The sequence below is a fragment of the Rhinopithecus roxellana genome, chromosome 7, assembly GCF_007565055.1.
Source record: "Rhinopithecus roxellana isolate Shanxi Qingling chromosome 7, ASM756505v1, whole genome shotgun sequence".
Lineage (NCBI taxonomy): Eukaryota > Metazoa > Chordata > Mammalia > Primates > Cercopithecidae > Rhinopithecus > Rhinopithecus roxellana.
This window is the reverse complement of record NC_044555.1, coordinates 82891340-82911373: the sequence shown is the minus strand read 5'-3', so window position 1 is coordinate 82911373 and position 20034 is coordinate 82891340. Positions and strand designations below refer to the sequence as shown.

Below are 20034 nucleotides of genomic sequence, written 5' to 3'. Positions count from 1 at the left end.
GGATCCCAATGGGGGAAGACCACTTAACAGCAAGGTAATTCAACCCCTATAGATGGGGGCAACATTGACCTTCTGTCTATAGAATTCTCCCCAATAGGCAGGTCTAATTTTGGAGTCGTTTTATAGAAGAGGTATAATGGTGATTTCAGTAACTCAGCCATCCTATAAATCACATTAAAGGCTCACAGAAATATTTATCAGGTGTTATAATCCTAAATCAAAGTACACATCCTAAGAAAACACAGAGAGGATGAGCACTACTTAGGTAATAATAAAAGTAGTGTGTCATTACTTGTGTGTTATATACATTTAACTGTTTTTTTAAAAAATCCACTTCTAAGCAACTAATAAACTGTGGTTACAATTAAGTCCACCCAAGAAGGTAGGCATACATATTATTAGTGTGTGCTTGCCTATCTTAGAATAATGATGACATTACGAAACTTGGAGGAATTTGATTGTCCAATGCAAGTTTTTTCCCTTAATGAAAACCAAGCCAACCAGACAAAACCCCAACCTCCTAATTTGGCTCACTCTGGCACTGACTTCATGGAGGGAAGGGGAAAAGCATGTCAATATTTTTAAAATGAATACTGCAGACTAACATTCCTTAGTTTATACGTCTGCCTAATAGAAATGAAGTGCTATCCCAAGTGAGAGCATATGTACTGGAAGCTTATGAGATAAAGTGCACATGCTAGCTAGTCTTTCCTGGATTGAATTTACCAAAAGCCAAACATGCTGTGAAATGTCTGCAATAAGAACAGTGCCGATAGCCGGGCGGGTGGCTCACACCTGTAATCCCAGCACTTTGAGAGGCCAAGACGGGCAGATCACTTGAGGTCAGGAGTTCGAGAACAGCCTGGCCAACATGGCAAAACCCCGTCTCTACTAAAAATACAAAAATTAGCCAGGCGTGGTGGTGGGCATCTGTAATCCCAGCTACTCAGGAGGCTGAGGCACAAGAATTGCTTGAACCCGGGAGGTGGAGGTTGCAGTGAGCCGAGATTGCACCACTCTGCTCCAGCCTGGGCGACAGAGCAAGTCTCCATCTCAAAAAAAAAAAAAAAAAAAAAAAAAAAAAAAAAAAAAAAAAAAAAAAAAAAGAACACTGTTGATAAAATCTGTTGTAGCCCCTAGATCTCAGAACATGGAAAAAACAGTTGCCTAAAAATTTACGCTGACCCATTCATAATCTTCGGAAGAGTTTAAACTTACTCCCCATCCTTCCCCCACAAAAACAAAAAAGGCAGCAAATGGGGAAGAAAAAAAGGGAATAGAGAAATAGTTCAAGTTTCCTGATTTTCAAAATCAATTCAAAAATCCTTAAATATGCACGGAATAGATTCAACAATTTGTTTTTCTGTGGAAAAACATCATCTGTTTGAGCCTTTATCCTCTGCCATTAAGCTATTGATAAAGCTTGCCAATGGACTAAGGAAACATTAAATAAATGCCTACTTGTTCTAAAAGCTCTCAGCTCTATTGAAAACAAAGGCTGAATCCCATATATTGCACACCTATCCAAAACTGCTTCAAAAAGACCCTGTACATTCCCACCCTGCTACCCTAAGAATGGGGAAATTAGTAAAATGCACAGGAGACAGCATTTCTTGCCATTAGTCTCTCAAAGTGGTGTTAATGCTGGCATGCCCTGTGAGGGTCAGTAGCCCTGTGCCCCTGTAGTCCCATTTTCAACTTGGGCTTTCAGGAGAAGCAGCAGCTACTTAAATTTCTGTAGGATACTTGCTTCTGCAATTTGAGCTTACTGTTTTACGTCACCTACACTGGAGTTAACTGGGCTCCTCTGAATCTGATATAAACCAATCACTTCCCAAGAATACACTTTACAGAGAACAAAACAGTCATACATCCAGCATGAGGACCACTTTCTTTCATTATCTCTTCATACGCAATACATTTGCAATCCAGGTTAAAATAAATAAAATAACTACTAGAGATTGTTGGTAACAACCATTTCCCCTTCTTCCCCAGTTTGGATACCTGGGTTCAAACAACAAATGTTTATCAATCCTAACAGTCTCATCAGCCTTTCATATTTGATGGGTGGTTTCCAAACTCATGCATTTACAGATACATTATCCCATGCAGGATAAAAGTAGAGATCTGGTAACTATTTATTTAATTTGGTCAGGCAAGGCAGTCAAAGCAGACTTCTCTTGCCCAAAAATTTACATGAAAGGACTGAGTTGTCTGGGTTGACAGCCTAGCTTGGCCAAGTTAAATAGCTCATTGCCAAAACTTCCACTTTACAGAGGTGTAAAGACCCAGTAAGTCTTTGACATTCAATAGAAAACAATAGTCATGTATTATTTATAGCTAGATATAATATCAAAATGGCACTAGAGAAGCAATTTTTTGGCATATAGTGGTAGAGGGCACAGCGCCAGTCTAGATCTGATGCTTTTATTGTTGTTTTTATTATGGTCACACCAATGACTATCTAGTTGGAATTCCCAATTACTCAGGAAACCAACCTACTGTATGGGATATACATACAAAAAGCATCCTGAAAGTACTTGGTTACAAGCATCCTGAAGGTACTTGGTTATAAGGTTTTATAGAAAACATAAATTCTTTAAATAAATAATGCTCTAAGTTATTTTTATTTGCTAGAAGACTGATTTTTGGTAAGGAGCAGCATCTAATACCTTGCAGAAGTACTTAAGAATAGGAGACAAATTCCACTGATAATTACCATTTCAAGTGTGATAATCAGTTGAAGTATTTTTTCCACCACAGTAAAACATACAAGTGAAGTGCAAGAGAAAAGGTCATATGGATTATATTTTGCTGCTCACAGCTTTTCACACAGTCAAACATCTATGAAAAGTAGTTGGGTTCAAAACATTCAAAAGAAAGATCTTGGCAGACAAGGTCACCCACTGTCACTTGAACCATGGGGGGTCACAACACAGTGACTGGACGAAGTTGTTCCAATTGGTTTTCCAATGCAATTCGTTCTTGATGAACCTCCTGAGTTGTACAAAACAGAAGAAAAACAAAAAAGCAAAGGGGTCATTTCTTGAATTCATTCCTACTTCATCAGATATTAAAAGGAAACTTATAACTGGACCCACAAATACAAGTGCTGTATAACTCAAGAACAGGAAGACTGGGAGGTACCAGATTTAATGCCAGTGACCAGACAAAAGGGGCTTCACAATTTGTAATCTCTCAACTCCTTTCTGAAGACAATGAAATGAAACTGACCTACTCCCCTCTACCACCCTGCCCTAGTTTTAGCTTGTTTTAACAAGATCAGTAGCTGGTAGAGAGTGTCATTAAAAATTAAAAGACTAGGAGAGAGCAGAAAGCAAAAACAGACTCCTAATACTGAGCAGTGAGCCAACAGTACTTAAATTTCTAGTTGCAATCTCTGGCTTATAATTCAGCACCATACTCAGTCAGGTCTGAGGGCCAAAAAGGTATGCTAGTGGCCCCTCCACCAAAGTCTCATCCAGGTCTCTGCACAACGTATGGTGTAAGGTACGACATCTGGGTGAAAGGCAGAAAAGAGGCTGAGCAATCTGCTATTTTGGAATTCAAACTTTCGGGCCTAAAAGGGATATTCTGGCAGGAAGAGAGGGGACACACAAAAGTATTCAAGTAGAATTAGTCAAGATGGGAAAGAATTCTGTATAAAGGCTGAATTGTGAGATTCAGAAGAATCAGCATACTAATAGTATACAACTTCACAAGTATTTATTCACATGCTCTCGTAGCCACCCAGTCAGAAGTCTTTTGGTTTCTATCTCCTACAGGTGAGGTAATGCTCTAGCTGTGATGGTATCAGCAAAGAATATGCCAGATCAGAGCAATAGGGCTTACATTCAAACGACTTGAGAAAGATAATAAAGTTAACGAACAAGATACTCCCAGAAGGAAATAAGATAACATAATAGAGAGTAACAGAGGGGGATCTGGGAGAAAGGAGAGAGAGTGGCCTGGGAAGCCTTCTCAGAGTTAGCACTACTTGAGCAAAGACTTGAATGAAATGAGGAGTGAGCCATATGAAGATATGGGGGGAAGAATATTTACAGACAAAATGGCAACTGCAAGGGCCCTGAGGAACGAGTGAGTTTGGTGAATTTGATGAACAAAAAGCCTGTGTGACCAGAGTAGAGGGAACAAGGAAGACATTGGCAGGAAATGAAGTCAGAGACTTAAGCAAGGAGTCAGATCATACAGGGCCTTGTGGGCAGAGGAAAGAGTATGGAAGTGTAGGCGGGGTGGTATTGAGGGTTTCTAATCAGGGAAGGAACACGACCCAACTTAAAATTCAAAATTTTCATTCTGGCTACTGTGTAGACAGTGGATTACAGCAGGGTGAGAATGGAAGCAGGGGAGCAACTGGGAGGTTACTGCAGGGACCCAGGTGAGAAATGAAAATGGCTTCCATCAGGGTAGAAGCCATAAAGATGAGGAGAAGTGGATGAATTCTAGATAAATCTTGAATCTAGAACCGGTAGGACTTGCTGATGAAGTTGATGGAGGAGAGAAGGAAAATCTGAGGATGACTCCTGGGAATTTTGTATGAATAAAGTAGCTGGCTGGTAGTCATATTGAGAATGAGAAGATTAGATAAGAAATGAGTATTTCAAGGATAGGGCTGACAATTAATTATCTGAGATGTGTATTGGATATCTAAGGAGAAAACATTGAGTAAGAAGTTACATATGCAAGTCTAGAGCACAGAGGAAAAGAGAAGTAGGGCTTGAGACATAAATTAGGTTTCACTAGTTTATGGATGGTCTTCAAAGCCATGAGACCATACAACATCATCCAGCAAAACAGTATAGATAGAGGTTTCAGGTAAAGATGGAAGACTGACCAGGGGTACCACACTCTCTCTCTCCTGGAGCACCACTAAAACAATAAAGCAACTTTTCAAAGTCACGGACCCACAAGACAGGGAAAACAAAAGGGACAAGATGATAGCAATAAATTTTGAAAGCTGAGTGGCAAACTGGTGAATGGTAAACGACTTAGGAAATCCAGGAAAACAAATGTGTGCATTCTGCCAGCTTCTGAGTATGTCTATTCCAAGCATGCATTCCAGAGCTAGGGAAATAACCACAGCGTGAGTTTGGGAGTCCACTGGGTCCACAGTGAGATGAACGTAAGCTAAAACTCCATTGATCACCTGATCTCCCTAAGCCCCAACTCTGATGGGCCACAGTGACACTTTGCATCTCCTGGAATTAGTGTCAGTTCAGAGCCAGGGTCTAGTAATTCCCCAAAAGTCTAATTATTTCCCTTCCTCTAATGCACAGTCACCCTGGTAAATGGCAGCAGGGTCCCTTTGGGAAAGGCTAGGAGAAAGATTTACAGTATAAATTTTTGGCTGCACAGTGGGGTCCTTCCTTAAGGAGACATAGATGCCCCTTCATCATTCAAGAGGCTCTGGATCTATAAACTGGCTTAGCCTGGGAATTAATTGAGGGGCTATGACTATAGTTCTGTTTCAATGATTCTTCAGACTTCCGTTCACTAGACTGAACTTTTCCACTCATACAGATCAAGTAAAGAAAGCTGAGTCCCATGCTAACATGAAGAAAAATAAGAACCAATTTGATTTTACATAGGAGAATTCCTGAAAGACTCAAATTGGCAACACCAGATACCTATGAAAGTGGGAGTACATAAGGGGAGATGGGGGCTGGCGAAAACAAGCGCTGGCTGAAAATCTGTTTCAGAAGCAATTAGGTCCCCAGATCATTCCTGCCACCAGGGCAGAATGCTGAAGGTTTATTTCTTGAAAAGGTACAACAGAGAGCATCTGAAAGAAACAAGCACAGTTGAGGACAAGACACTGGGTCAGAAATAGGGAGAGTGAATGAATATCCTGGAATGCTGAGACCTACAGCCCTCTTGCTCCACTGAATCAATTCTTTCCCTACATGCAGGTGACCAAAACAGTCTCCACTCTGGAGACTTCAACCAGACCAAGAGGAAAGAGCTAATCATACTCCCTTTAGGGGTTCCCCAACTATAGAGCCGAGCCAAACTGCCAGACAGTGAAGCTCAAAGTTGACAAGCCTCACAACATGCAATGAACTTCCAATCAGTGTTTTCGTCTTCCTTTTAAATATGAGCAAAGAAGGGTCATCAGATATCGAAGGAAAGCATCTAAGATAAAGTACATACAACACAACACAACACACACAAACAAACTATTCAGGAAGAAGAAAGAAAAATGACCATAGAAAAAAGATCACAACGAGTTCTGCACATGTATCCCAGAACTTAAAGTATAATTAAAAAAAAAAAAAGATCACGACAATGAAACAAGAATAGGATATCATCAAAAATAAACAGAAAACAAAAAATTATTGATTATTAAACAACAGAAGATTTAGAATATATAATTAAGTTTCCAGAAATAGACAAAAATAAAGAAGAAAAGGTAGGAAGAAAGAGAAAAAGAAAACAGAAGAGAAAATATGAGAAAATTCGAGAACTAAGCTAAGAAGTCCAATGTCTGAATATCAGTAAGGGAGAATGAGAAAAAATGGGAGTGAAGGCAGGGGGGAGGAAATAATCAACGACAAGAAAAATAAAAATAAAAAACCCTCCAGAACTGGAGAATATCGGTTTCCAAATTAAAAGGGCCCACCAAATATAGAGAACAATGGATGAAACTGGCCTACCCCAAAGCAGAGGGAGAGAGGAGAAAACCCAAAACCAAACAAAATGCAAAACAAAACAAGTTCACATACAAAGCTTTATAAAACAGAATGAACTTTGACATTTAAAAAACAATTTTTTAAAATTATCATAGGGTAAAACAATTTTTTTCTTTTAGTGTACAGATTTGTGTAACCACCACCACAAAGAAGATACATTACAGTTCTACCAAACCCAAAAGCTCCCTGGGACTACTCATACAAACTCTCATCTCATGCATAACCCCTGATAGCCACTGATTTGTTTCACATCACTATAGTTTTACCTTTTCAAGAATGTCAAATAAAAGGAATCATACAGTACATAACCTCTTGATACTGGCTTGTCCCACTCTGCATAATGTCTGAGTTTCATCCAAGTTGTATATCATTTCTTTCCTCTGTTGAGTACTATTCCATTGTATGAATGTATCCCAATTTATTCATTCATCTTTTGAAGAACATTTGTTTCCAGGTTTGGGCTATCATGAATAAAACTGCTATGTACATTCATATATAGATCTTTGAGTGAACATAAATTTTCATTTCACTAAGGTAGAGAGACTGCTGGGTCACACGGTTAGTGTATGTATAACTTCATAGGAAACTGAATGATTTTTCAGAGTGGAGGTACCATTCTGGATTCCCACCACCAGTAAATGAGAGTTCTAATTGCCAGTACTTGGTGATGCCACATTTTTTTGTTTTAGCAATTCTAGTATGTATATAGTGGTATGTAATTGTGGTTTAAATTTGCATTTCCCGAATGGCTAATGATGTTGAATATCTTCTCGTGTACTTATTTGCCATCTTTATATATTATTTAGTGAAGTGTCTGTTCAAATCCTTTGCCCATTTTTAAACTGAGATGTTTTGGAGAGTTCTTATTATTGAATTTTAAGAGCTCTTTATATAATTGAGACATAAGTCTTTTATCAAATATGTGGTTTGCAAATACTTTCTCCCACCCAGCAGCTTGTCTCTTAATTTTCTTAACTATGCTTGGCAAAATAAAAGGTTTTAATTTTGATGAAGTCCAATTTTTTTAGTTTTTCTCTGTTATAGATCGTGCTTTTGGTGTTATTTCTAAACTCAGATCATGAAGATTTTTCTGTTTTCTTCTAAAAATTTTATAGCTTTATGTTTTACATTTACATCTATGACTCATTTCAAGTTAATCTCTGTATAGATGTGAAGCTTAGATCAAGGCTCTTTTTTTAAATGCAAATGACAAATTGTTATAAAACAATTGTTGAAAACTATTCTTTCTCACTGAATTGATTTTGCACCTTTGTCAAAGATCAAATGGCTGTTTTCATGTGGTCTATTTCAGGACTCTGTATCCGATTCCATTGATCTATGCATCAGCATATTGATTACTGGAGCTTGATAGTAAAGTTATTCCTCCAACTTTGTTCTTCCTTTTCAAATTTGTTTAGGCAATTCCAGCTCCTTGGCCCTTACATATAAGTTTTGGGATTAGCTTGTCTAATCACAAAAAATCCTGCTGGGATTTTTATTGGTTTTATAATAAATCTATAGACTACTTTGGAGAAAAATAACATTTGAAAAGATATTTCATAAAGTAAGATATGAAAGGTAAATAATCACAAAGAAAAGCGGTCAACATAATTAGTCAGCAAGGAGAAGATAAAAACTATATCACTACAGGGCTGGCTAAAATTAATAATCATAACACCAAATGTTGGCAAAGATGTGGAACAACTGGAACTCTCATACACTAGTGGTAGGAGTACAAATTGCTACAACCACTTTGGAAAACAATCTAGCAGTTTCTCAGAAACTAACCACATACACTTACCATGTTACCTATGAATCCCAATCCTAGGTATTTATCCAAGAGAAATGAGAACATATGTCCATACAGAGATTATTCAAAAATGCAGTTTTATTCCAAATTGCCAAAAACTGGAAACAGCTCAGGTGTCTGTCAACAGAACTGATAACCAAACTGTAACATATTCAACCAATGGAATACTACTCATCAATAAAAATGGATGAATTACTGATACACACAACAATATAAATGAATCTCAAAAACATAATACTAAGTGAAAGAAGCTTTATATGAAAGTATAAGTTGTAAGACATCGCTTATATAAAGTTATAGAGCAGGCAAAACTATGGTATAAAAATTAGAATACTGATTGCCTCTGTGTGGGTAGGGCAGGAATTGACTAGGAAAGAGCATGAGGGAGCTTCCTGGGGTGATGCTAATACTCTCTATCTTTATGGGTGTTTGGATTCAGTAAGTACATGTACTTGTTACAAACTCAGCAAATGTACACTTAGGATTTGTGCGTGTGCTGAGCGCGGTGGCTCACACCTGTGATCCCAGTACTTTGGGAGGCCAAGGCAGGCAGATCAGGAGGTCAGGAGATCGAGACCATCCTGGCTAGCATGGTGAAACTCCGTCTCTACTAAAAACACAAAAAATTGGCCGGGCGTGGTGGCAGGCGCCTGTGGTCCCAGCTACTCGGGAGGCTGAGGCGGGAGAATGGTGTGAACCCGGGAGACGGAGCTTGCAGCGAGCTGAGATCACGCCACTGCACTCCAGCCTGGGTGACAGAGCGAGACTCTGTCTCAAAAATAATAATAATAACAATAATAATAATAATATTTGTGCATGCATTTTGTGTAAACATTTTACATCATAAGAAAAAACTGTAAAAATATATTGAACTCCAGCTAATTATACGTATGCTAAAATATTTAGGGAAAGTATATAGATATTTGCAATTTACTTGAAAATATGTCAAAAATAAGATGAACTGATGGACACAAGGATAAATGGGTAGGTATGTGATTAAAAACAACTATAGCAAAATGTTATTGTAGAACTGAAGTGATGTCTACACAAGCAGTCACTTATTATTCTTTCAACTTTCCTGTATGTTTGAAAATTTTCATACTAAAGTATTGGGGCAAATGGGGTTGGGGTATAAAAGTGAGGTCAGGGAAGGAAGAGACAGCAGAAAATGAAAACGGGAAGGACCAGTGAAGCATAAGGAAAACCAGGAGAGTATGGTATATCAAAAACCAGTTATAAAAGCAATTTCAGAGGAGGAAATGACCAATTGTGTAGAATTCTTCTGAAAAAATTAATAATATTGGCCGGGCATGGTAGCTCAAGTCTATAATCCCAGCACTTGGGGAGGCCAAGACGGGCAGATCATGAGGTCAGGAGATCGAGACCATCCTGGCGAACACGGTGAAACCCCATCTCTACTAAAAAATACAAAAAACTAGCCGGGCGAGGTGGCGGGCGCCTGTAGTCCCAGCCACTTGGGAGGCTGAGGCAGGAGAATGGCGTGAACCTGGGAGGCGGAGCTTGCAGTGAGCTGAGATCTGGCCACTGCACTCCAGCCTGGGTGACAGAGCGAGACTCCGTCTCAAAAAAAAAAAAAAAAAAAAAAAAAACTTAATAATATTAAAGCAGCCCCATTGGATTTAGCCCCAAGACGGGTGTGAGTGGAGGAGGACAAAGCCAACTGAAATGGAAGGAGGAGAAAATCACTGGTTCGAAAGTAAAGACAATGAATAAAAACCACTCCTAAGAAACTTTGCTGTAAAGGGAACCAAAGAAATGGGGCAGTAATTGGCCAAGTGTAATGGACAATACTGGAGCACATTTACGTGTGGATGGTGAATGATCCAGTAGAGAACTGGGGGATATAGTGGGTAGAATCATGTCCCCTCAAAATATATGTTCAAGTCCTAACCCCAGTACCTGTAAATGTGACTTTATATGCAAATAGATTCTTTGCAGATGTAATCAAATTAAGATGAAGTCATGCTAGATTAGGGTGGGTCCTAATCCAATGATTGGTGTCCTTATAAGAAGATACAATAAGAAGAGAAATTTGGACACAGACACAGAGAGATACAGGAAGAAGGCCATGTGACAACAGAGGCAGAGATTGGAGTGATGCGGCTATAAGCCAAGGAACACCCAGGACCGCCAGCAACACCAGAAGCTGGGAAGAGGTAAGGAAGGATTATCTTCTAGAGCCTTTGAAGAGAGCATGGCTCTGCCAATATCTTGATTTCAGAGTTCTAGCCTCCAGAGCTGTGAGAGAATCATTTTTGGTTATCTTAAGCCACCGTATTTGTAGTATTTTGTTATAGCAGCCCTGAGAAACTAATACAGGGGAGAGCAATGATGAAGAGAAACAGGGGTGATGTCCTTGAGAAGGTGAAATAGAACCATTTGCAAGGTACCAGAGGAGGAGCCAGCCTTTGATAGTACCAGGGCCACTTCCTTCTACTGAAATAAGAATTTACGTCCTCTCTTTCAGAGAGGACGTAAATAATTAAGGGCTTATCCAGAAGCTTTGGATAACAGAGAATGCTTCAAACAGCCTTCGTAATAGATTGTCTTTCCTTTTAACTCACACACAATATGAAGCCTACATACTAAAGTCACTAGTCTTCCTCTGGCTATGCAAGAACCAACCCGTGAAACTTAAATATAGTAATTCTCTACCTTCCAAAAAGGGTTGGAGAACAAAGAGGCAAGCCTTATCAACAGGGATGGAACTAAATGGTCAGCCAATTGTCACATCAGATCACTGTACATGATAGATATGGAGACATCACTATGCACCCCACCCCATAAATATGTACAATTATTATATGTCTATTAAATTAAAAAAAAACTTTTTAAAAGCCAGGGAAAAGCCTGGTCATCCAAATCTGGGACTCATTCCTTACCTTGAGCTGCTGCTGGAGCTCACTGTTCAGCCGAGCCAGCACTGCATTTGCCTCTTTATTTTTGCGGATAGCAGTCTGAATGGCCTTCTTCTGTTTGGAAGACTGCCTACAGAAAAGCACAAACATTTCAGTGAAAAAGGACTTAGAGGTCTGAACCCTTGAGGGTCAGAATCTGGTTCATGAGAGGTGTTAAACTAACAAGTGGTTAACAACACAGGGCTCCAAAAATAAAATCTCATATTCACAGGCGGTCAGGCAGATAGACACCAAATGAAACAAATTTGTTGGGATGAATTATTTACACCTGAAGTAATTCCCATTTTATAACTTGAATAAAAGCTGTGAAGTGGGCCTTTTCAAACATTTGTGTTCCATTTATTCCAAGACATTTTAATAAGTATTTCTTCCTGACAAACCATATTAACTGGAATGCCCTTTTTGTGTAAGAATTAATAGCACTTAAAAGACCTGCAGGTGTCCCCTGTGGACAAGTCTGAAGGAAAATAATAGAAGAACATTCTTTTTCCCAAAAATTCTACATTAACTTAGCCAGACTACCTACCTCTACCTTATTTATTATTAGGCATGAATGCCTAAGTATAAGTGTATGTGTGCATAAATGTGCACTCATGTGTATGTGCATAGACCAGCATATATCTGTGGCACTTGAGAAAAATACAGAACGTTTTAATACCAGTATGTCCCAATTAACAGCAAATTCACAGAACAGGCATAACTAGAGTGACCACGCATCCTACTGTGCCCATTACAATCTCCATTTGAACTGTCTGTTCAGTATAAGTACCTTAACACTCTCTTTACTTTTCAAAACCGTTCATGGTTGGGATGATAAATCAGTGTGGTTACCACAGGGATAATCTACAACCTTTCATCCCACAGCAAGAAACACCGAATTCTTAGAGCAAAAGAGCAACTGATGTTCTCCTAGAAAAACAGCCATATGTGCCATCACTGGGAGATGGGTTCTAGACAAGGGCAACTGAACTAGAATGGACCACTTTACAGATCTGATTGACATTGACAATTGGCTGAGTGCAGTGGCTCAGGCCTGTAATCCCAGCACTCTGAGAGGTCGAGGCAGGATGGTCCCTTGAGGCCAGGAGTTTGAGACCAGACTGGGCAACATAGTAAGACTCCATCACTACAAAAAATAAAATGAAATTGGCTGGGTATGGTGGCTCATGCCTGTAGTTCCAGCTACTCAGGAGGCTGAGGGGGAAAGGATCACTTGAGCCCAGGAATTCGAGGCTTCAATGAGCCATGATCATGCTACTGCACCCCAGCCTGGGTGAGAGAGTGAGACTTTGTCTCTAAAAAATAAAAATAGAAATAGAAATTGAAAAGACAACCCACAGAATGAGAGAAAATATTTACAAAGATGGCTCAATTTTCTCATATATCTGACAAGGGAGTTGTATCCAGAATATATAAAGAACTCATAACTCAAAAATAAAAAGATTAATAATCCAATTAAAAGTGGGGCAAAGGGTGTGAATAGACATTTCTATGTCTATTCACATAGAAGATAAATAAACGGCCAATAGGCACATGAAAAGATGATCAATGTCATTAGCCACGAAAGAAATGCAAATCAAAACCATGAGATAACACTTCACATTCACTAGGATGGCTGTAATAAAAAAAAAAAAAAAAAAAAAAAAGGTAAGTGGTGACAAAATGGAGAAATTGGAACTCGCATACATTGCCAACAGGAACATAAAATGGTGCAGCCACTACGAAAAAGTGTGGTAGTTCTTTGAAATATTAAAGATAGAGTTACCACATGACCTAGCAATTCCACTTCCAGGTACAGACCCAAGAGAAATGAAAACGTAAGTCCACACAAAAACATGTACACAAATAGTGGCACTACTCTTAAGAGCCAAAAAGCAGAAATAACCAAAATGTCCATCAACTGATGAATGGATGAATAAAATGTGGTCTATCAATACAATGGAATATTATTCAGCCATTAAAAAAAAGTCCAGATTTATGCTACAACTTGGATGAACCTTGAAAACATTATGCTAAGTGAAAGAAGCCAGTCACAAAAGACCACCTTTCATTATTCCATTTATGTGAAATGACAAGAATATGCAAAGCCATGGAGACAGAAAGGAGATTCGTGGTTGCCAGGGGCTGAGGGGGAAGGAGAGAATGGGGAGGGATTGCTAATGGGCATTGATACTATTTTAGGCATGACAAAAGTTAGATTGTGGTGATGGTTGCATGACTTTGTGAATAAACTAAGAACTACTGAATTGTACATTTAAAAACATGAACTGTATGCTATGTGAATTACATTGCAATAAAGCTGTTATAAAAAAGAGAAAAAGAAAAGATCTCTGTATGAACTCCACCAGATGCCCTGACAACTACTCTGGAGAATGTTAAGCCACTGATGACTAAAATTAACATGAAGCTGAAATTAAAGTGGAGTGCTGGGGTAGAACATGGAAGAAAACTGAGCCATCTCTGTTCCTGATAGGGATTCACCTTCCAGGCTTAACAGGGGCTAGAAGATGGTCAAAGCTCTCGGTGAATGTGATGAACAAAATATACTTCCTCTATGGACTTATACCACCAGGGACCTGTCCATTTGAAAAAAAAGAAAATTGCCTGAAGGAGAGGGCTGCAGAGATTCAGAACGGGACTTTGGCTTCAAAGACAAGTTGCTAACATCTCCCACAGAACCTGCTGCTTTTTGTTCTACAACAGTGTAAGCAGAAGAAAATCTGCAGCAGCATCTGAGACCTGCAAGACCCCAAAAGCAGGGTCATGATGGGTCTTGAGCATTTATGTTAGTGACCAGTCAGGCTCACTTGCAGTCAAGTGACAGGAGCAGGTTTCTGTCCTCAACACCTACCTCAATTTCACTACAAAGAAATTGAAGCAAGTGATGGCTCTTCTCAAAGCCAAAGTTTTACAGAGAAGAATAGTTTGTCCAGAGCATCATTGTGTCAGTCCCTGGCCATGTCCACAGATGTCTCCACCCTCCCTCCAATACCTGTTCCAGCTGGTTAGATAAATATAATGGAAGTTCTGTATGTATCCATTCTGTGCTGAGGCGACCAACAACAGAAACCATCACATACCACACCTACTGAAAGTGTGTCTGTGGGTGAAGGAGCTAGCCATTTGCCCTGAGGGAAAAGGAGATAACATGGGCAGAGAGGCAAAACTGCAATTTACAATACTGTCGTCTTGCCAGGAAAATCTGGGCCCTCACAAGGAAGAGGGGTAGGAAACAACAGAAGGTGAGAGGAAGGGAAAGAAATCAAACCAAAGCAAACACCACAGCCTAGGACTCGCCTGCCCCTTTAGGTCAGGTTAAGTCCTACAGCTTATAAAGCCTTCTGTGTGACTGGGAGGCTTGAATCCCATCACAGAGATGAGCAAGATAAAACCTACAACCATGGAAAAAAAAAAAAAAAAAAAACTTAAAACCATGAAATCCTTCTGTTGGTGTGCATGTAAATGTCAACACATTTACATATCTGTGTACATCTCAGAGCGAGATTCCTACCTTGCTCTTGTTTATGTGGTCTACTTACTTTTGGACTGTTGGGTGCGGTTTCATGGTTGCTGCAGAAGCTGGCCCACTTGCAGCGGTGGAAGGCTCTTGGTTTTCTGTAGCTTGATTTTCTGGTCTGAATTTCCTACGAATGGGCTTTGATGGTGGCTGAGAATACGGTACATCCTGCGGATTTAAAACAAAATAAAAATTAAAAGTTAAACATTTAAATATTCCCTCCACTCTTCCTGCCAGTGTCCCACATTCCTTTAGCCCCAGCCCCAAGATCAGGAGGGTACTCTATTTACTGATCCATGGCTCAGCAAGAACTGGGGGGACACAGGCATCAGAGTCCAGTGGTCTTCCCTTTTTCCTTTTTATTTTTAAATGTTTCAAGAAGTCTATTACTTCTTGTCACCTGAAACTCACACAGACCCTGTGTGCATCTCACACCATGGGGCCTTATCTAACTGAAGACAAGATAGGCTCCTGCCTCACTCTGAAGCCTTTTAAAACCTAAGCTTTGGAAGTTTTTAAAGGTCTTAATCATATGTTCATCATTCTCCTATCCCCAATTCCTACATAAAGTCAAGAAAAAGAGCCACAGTGTATTATGGAAGGACACAGTTGGCCTGCTTCCTTGGAGGACTCTACCTCACCTGTGCTCCTGAGTCCAAGGCCCACTCTCTCTGAAGGGAGAAGAGCCCTGGAGGACAAGAAGAGGGTGAGGAGATGAATGGAGAGCATGATGAGTGAGGGGTACTTACTGAGTAAATGACAGGTGACCCAATGGCATGGCTGGGCAGATGCCAGCTGAAAATGCCACGATGCAAGAGGAAACCATGGTACAAAGACCAAGAAGGAGAGAATACCCCACTTCAAGAGGCACTCATAGAGGCTTAGCAGGTGGATGGGGTTTTGTTAAAGACATCTGTCCCCCTCCACAGCCCTTTTTGCTCTTGCCATAAAGAAGGCCACCATGTTTAGCTGCGGGGCTAAGGAGGTTGAGTATGTACTGTCATGTACAAAATGACATCAAGGGTCAAGCCCAGGAATCTTCAGGACCCCAATCTTCACAAAGAACCCACAGTCTAGGAAATCTGGATCACTGACATTCATTTCAGGACACAGAAACCTTAAAACAATAGATCAGCTAATAAAGATAAGAAGCCCATGGGTGGGACTCGCAATGCCATCTGACAGCATCCTCAGGCTGACCTTACCTTCTTTGCTGGACTACTTTCTGCAGCCTGGGATGGGGCTCTGCTCAGCTGTGGGAGTAACTCGGCCTCTGACACTTGTTCAGACTGTAGAAAAAGATCAGAGAGAGGACAGAAATGCAAAAACACAATCACCTAAATATATAATAAAGAGCACTTAGGAAGATAGTCACCAAGGGAAAACTGATTTAGGCCAAGTTGCAGCCAAGAATGCTTACGTCTGCTGATCCTTGGGAAAAACCTCCTACAGATGCTGCTATTAACTAACCCTCCTTCTCAGATTGTTCAACCTTAGGAAAAGGAATCATGGGAATTTCTTCTGTAATTGAACGTATGTATTGCTAAAAAACTAATGCTTCGCAACAACAAACTCTAAAAATAACAAGGTTATCAGAAAAACAGGGTTGAAAAAAAGATTTTAACTTGAGCACCAACAAAAACAATCATCATCATTAAAAACTCTGATTTTTTTAAATGTTAAATTTCTAATAAAGAAATACTCTATGAGCAAGCAGTGTGAAGAAGTAAGAACTATCCCCCAGGCCAACCAAAGCCCACGTGCTGTTGCATCCCCGGATCCAGCAACTACATTCCACTGCAGTGGCCGCCACCATGCCCAAGACAAAGGCTGAAGGGGACGCTAACGGAGACAAAACCAAAGTGAGGACAAACCACAGAGAAGATCTGCAAGGTTGTCTGCCAAACCTGCTCCTCCAAAGCCCAAGCCTAAAGAGGCCCCTGCAAAGAAGGGAAAGAAGGTAAAGGGGGAAAAGGGAAAAGCCCATGCTGGCAAGGAGGGGAATAACTCTGCAGAAAATGCAGAGGCCAAAACAGAGCAGGCACAGAAAGCTGAAGGCGCTGGGGATGCCAAGGGAAGTGTGTGCATTTTTGATAACTGTGTATTTCTGGTGACTGTGCAGTTTGAAGTATTATTTTTTATTAAGTTTTATAAAAATGCAGAAATTTTTTTTAAGCCATGTTGCTAGCACACCAAACACATCATTGTTGTTTTATGGAGAAGGGGCATACGTCACTAATAGAATGTCTCTGAGGCCAGGCATGGTGGCTCACGCCTCTAATCCCAGCACTTTGGGAGGCCAAGGCGGGTGGATCACCTGAGGTCAGGAGTTCGAGACCAGCCTGGCCAACATGGCGAAACCCCGTCTCTAATAAAAGTACAAAAATTAGCTGGGCGTGATGGTGGGTTCCTGTAATCCCAGCTACTCAGGAGGCTGAGACAGGAGACTCACTTGAACCTGGGAGGCAGAGGTTGCAGTGAGCCGAGATGGTGCCACTGCACTCCAGCCTGGGCGGCAAGAGCAAGACTTCATCTCGGGAAAGAAAAAAAAAAAATGTCTCTGAAGCTGGACTGATGTGGAGAAAACACCTTTCCCTTTTAGTTTTGAAAGACATCTTCTTGGCTCCCAGAAAGAGGGACTGTCTGACGTTGACACACACAGTCACCTTGCCACAAAGGCCTTGTGGTGTGGAGAAACAAATTCCTTTTTATGTCCCCCTCTCCCTCTCTGCCTTCAATATACACTTAACTCCCTCAAACCCAGATACCTGTTGGAGTCTGGCCCCCAATACCTGGTTACCAGTCAGGCTGGCAATCTGGACTTCCCAGCGAGAACCCTTGAAAGACCCGTGCTCTGTTTCTAGATTGTGGATCTTCAGATAAATTCTGCCATTTTCATTTCATTTCCTGAAAGTCAGGGTCAGCTCATGAAAAGTTGTTAAACAGCACGTTGAATGTGAAATGTCAACCCTCACTCTGAACTTTCCCTCTTCGGGGCACCAAATGAAGACTTCATTGGGTTTTACCACGGCTTTCTAATTTTGGAAGTCCATTGAAGGAGGGAATCTTAAAGTTGTATACTGTTAATGATTTTCGCTCATGTCCTGCCTGAAATACCATGATTGTTCACAAAACGTATCTTTAATAAAGCTGGACACAGTTTGGGGAAAAAAACCACTCTAGTAATTATGGCCCTTTACCTTAAAAAGGAAGGGGGCTGTAGTAGAAGGAGTTATCAGAAAGGTCGAGGGTGCTGAGTGGGATGGAATCAGTGACTAAACTCACCAAGACTGGCAAGGAATGTCCCCAAAGCACTTCAAGACAGAGTGGATGTGAATCCGTCAAGTGGAAGAACACAGGGTGACTGGGCCTCATGACCAGCTCTCTATGTTCCCCATTTCCCCCAGTCTTCTGCCTTCAGCTATGTTAGTCTGCTTTCAGCCACTAGTAGCCAGTGATGCCAAAACATTCATGTGCTGAGAACGAACCCTACATATGAACCAATGTGACTTCTACATCATACTGACAACAGTCATCTATTGACCCACAGATAATACTCATTACAGAAACACTGTAGCACAACAAACTGACTTCATCCCTAACCTGGCCTTCTCTAACCTCCTTCAGAGCATGGCTTCTTCCTCTGACTCCACTGAAATGGCTAGTTCCCAAGGGCGCTAACATACTCCCATTTAACACGTTATGGCTGCCTCTTCTCGTCTTCTCCTCATTGATCTTCTGCCCAGTATAGCGCCTTTGACTATCTTTTTTAAACTCCTGCCCCTCGCATCTGAGAAGCTGCAATCTCCTAATTGTAGTCATTTGCTCTTTTTCCTGTTTTGACTCCTTTTATCCCTCAAATGTAGGATTTCTTAAGGTTCTGTCTTTAGTTCCTCCACCCATTTTTCCCTCCCTGTTCATTCTCTCCCAGGGTAATCCCATCTGTTCCCACATTTTATCCCAAGCAATTCCCCATCTCCTCTAAATCCACTATGCAAGCACTCAACGTTCCTGATTTCTAGTTCCAACTAGTTCTTATAGCTTTCTCCCTTCCATTAAAGATAACTATATTGTTGTTGTTGTTGCCAGTAGGTACTATGATGCACACAACACTTACTATGTGTCATACATTGATCAAAGGGCTTTGCATGTATCATTGCAATTCATCATCACAGCCCTAGGAAGTAGTTATTACCCCCATCTTATTGGTGAAGAAACTGAAGATCAAGAAGTTAAGGAACTCACCCAAAATCACACAAATAGCGGAGTCCGAACACAGGCCTTGATTTCCAAAGCTGAGCTTATAATCACTATGCTATACAATCTCAGGTACTCTCAGGCCTGAGTGTTACTCATTCAAGACGTATTTATTAAGCAGTCACTACAGGCAGGCCCTGTGCTAGCACTGGCACTCAAGGATGAACAAGATACAGATGCTGCTTAAGAGAAGCTTAAAGTCTAGTGGGAGCAACAGGGAAGTAATAAAGCCAACTTGCTTCAGTGGACTGTGGAGGGCAAGTATGGGGACTACAGAAGTACCCAGTTCCATGGGTCGGCAAAGACTCAGGAGCAGGTGATGTCTCAGCTGAGGCCTGGGCTAAAAGAGCAATGTGTGGGAATGGTGAGAAAGACCCAAAAGTAAGCTCACAAAGGGCCTCTCATGCTCCAACATCCATAATTGCAGCTGGAGCTACCACAGGAACACTAAGGTCAATCCCCAAGATGGGAAACACAGGAGAAACAGAAGTGAGGGGGAACTCATCTTTAGGCAGACTGAGTTAGAAGTACCTGGGAAACAACCAAGCAAAGCTGTCCAGGAGTCATTCACTGTCAGGAGTCTAGGGAACACAAGCCCTCACCCTGCTTTCCCTGGAGGTTCATACAAATGGAGGCATACTCCAAGCTCTATGAGCCAAAAGTCAGCTTTATTAACAGCTGAGTGAGGGCCCAGTAACCACCTGAATGCAGGGCCTCCTGTGAACCACGCTGAAGAATGCAACTGAACCTGAGGCCCCTTCTTGCCTTTTATCTAGAAATCTACTGCTTGGAAGATAATAT

The 20034-nt window shown here is 40.8% G+C and overlaps 1 protein-coding gene across 13 annotated transcripts in view; it reads right to left on the bottom strand.

The window, feature by feature from the left end:
* Positions 1–2422: 2422 nt before the first annotated feature.
* REPS2 (RALBP1 associated Eps domain containing 2) overlaps positions 2423–20034 on the bottom strand; it is a 202051-nt gene continuing 184439 nt past the window's right edge. For 9 of the 13 annotated variants that reach the window (XM_030933824.1, XM_030933821.1, XM_030933826.1 and 6 more), the window contains 4 exons: positions 16182–16265; positions 14999–15144; positions 11424–11529; positions 2423–2997 (listed from right to left, as the gene is read on the bottom strand). In XM_030933824.1, the coding sequence (XP_030789684.1) occupies positions 2929–2997; positions 11424–11529; positions 14999–15144; positions 16182–16265 (405 nt within the window). In that variant the 3' untranslated portion in view covers positions 2423–2928. Of the gene's footprint in view, positions 2998–11423; positions 11530–14998; positions 15145–16181; positions 16266–17768; positions 17884–20034 lie in introns of those variants that run through there. The other 4 variants (XR_004058326.1, XR_004058328.1, XR_004058327.1 and 1 more) reach the window with 2 other exon arrangements.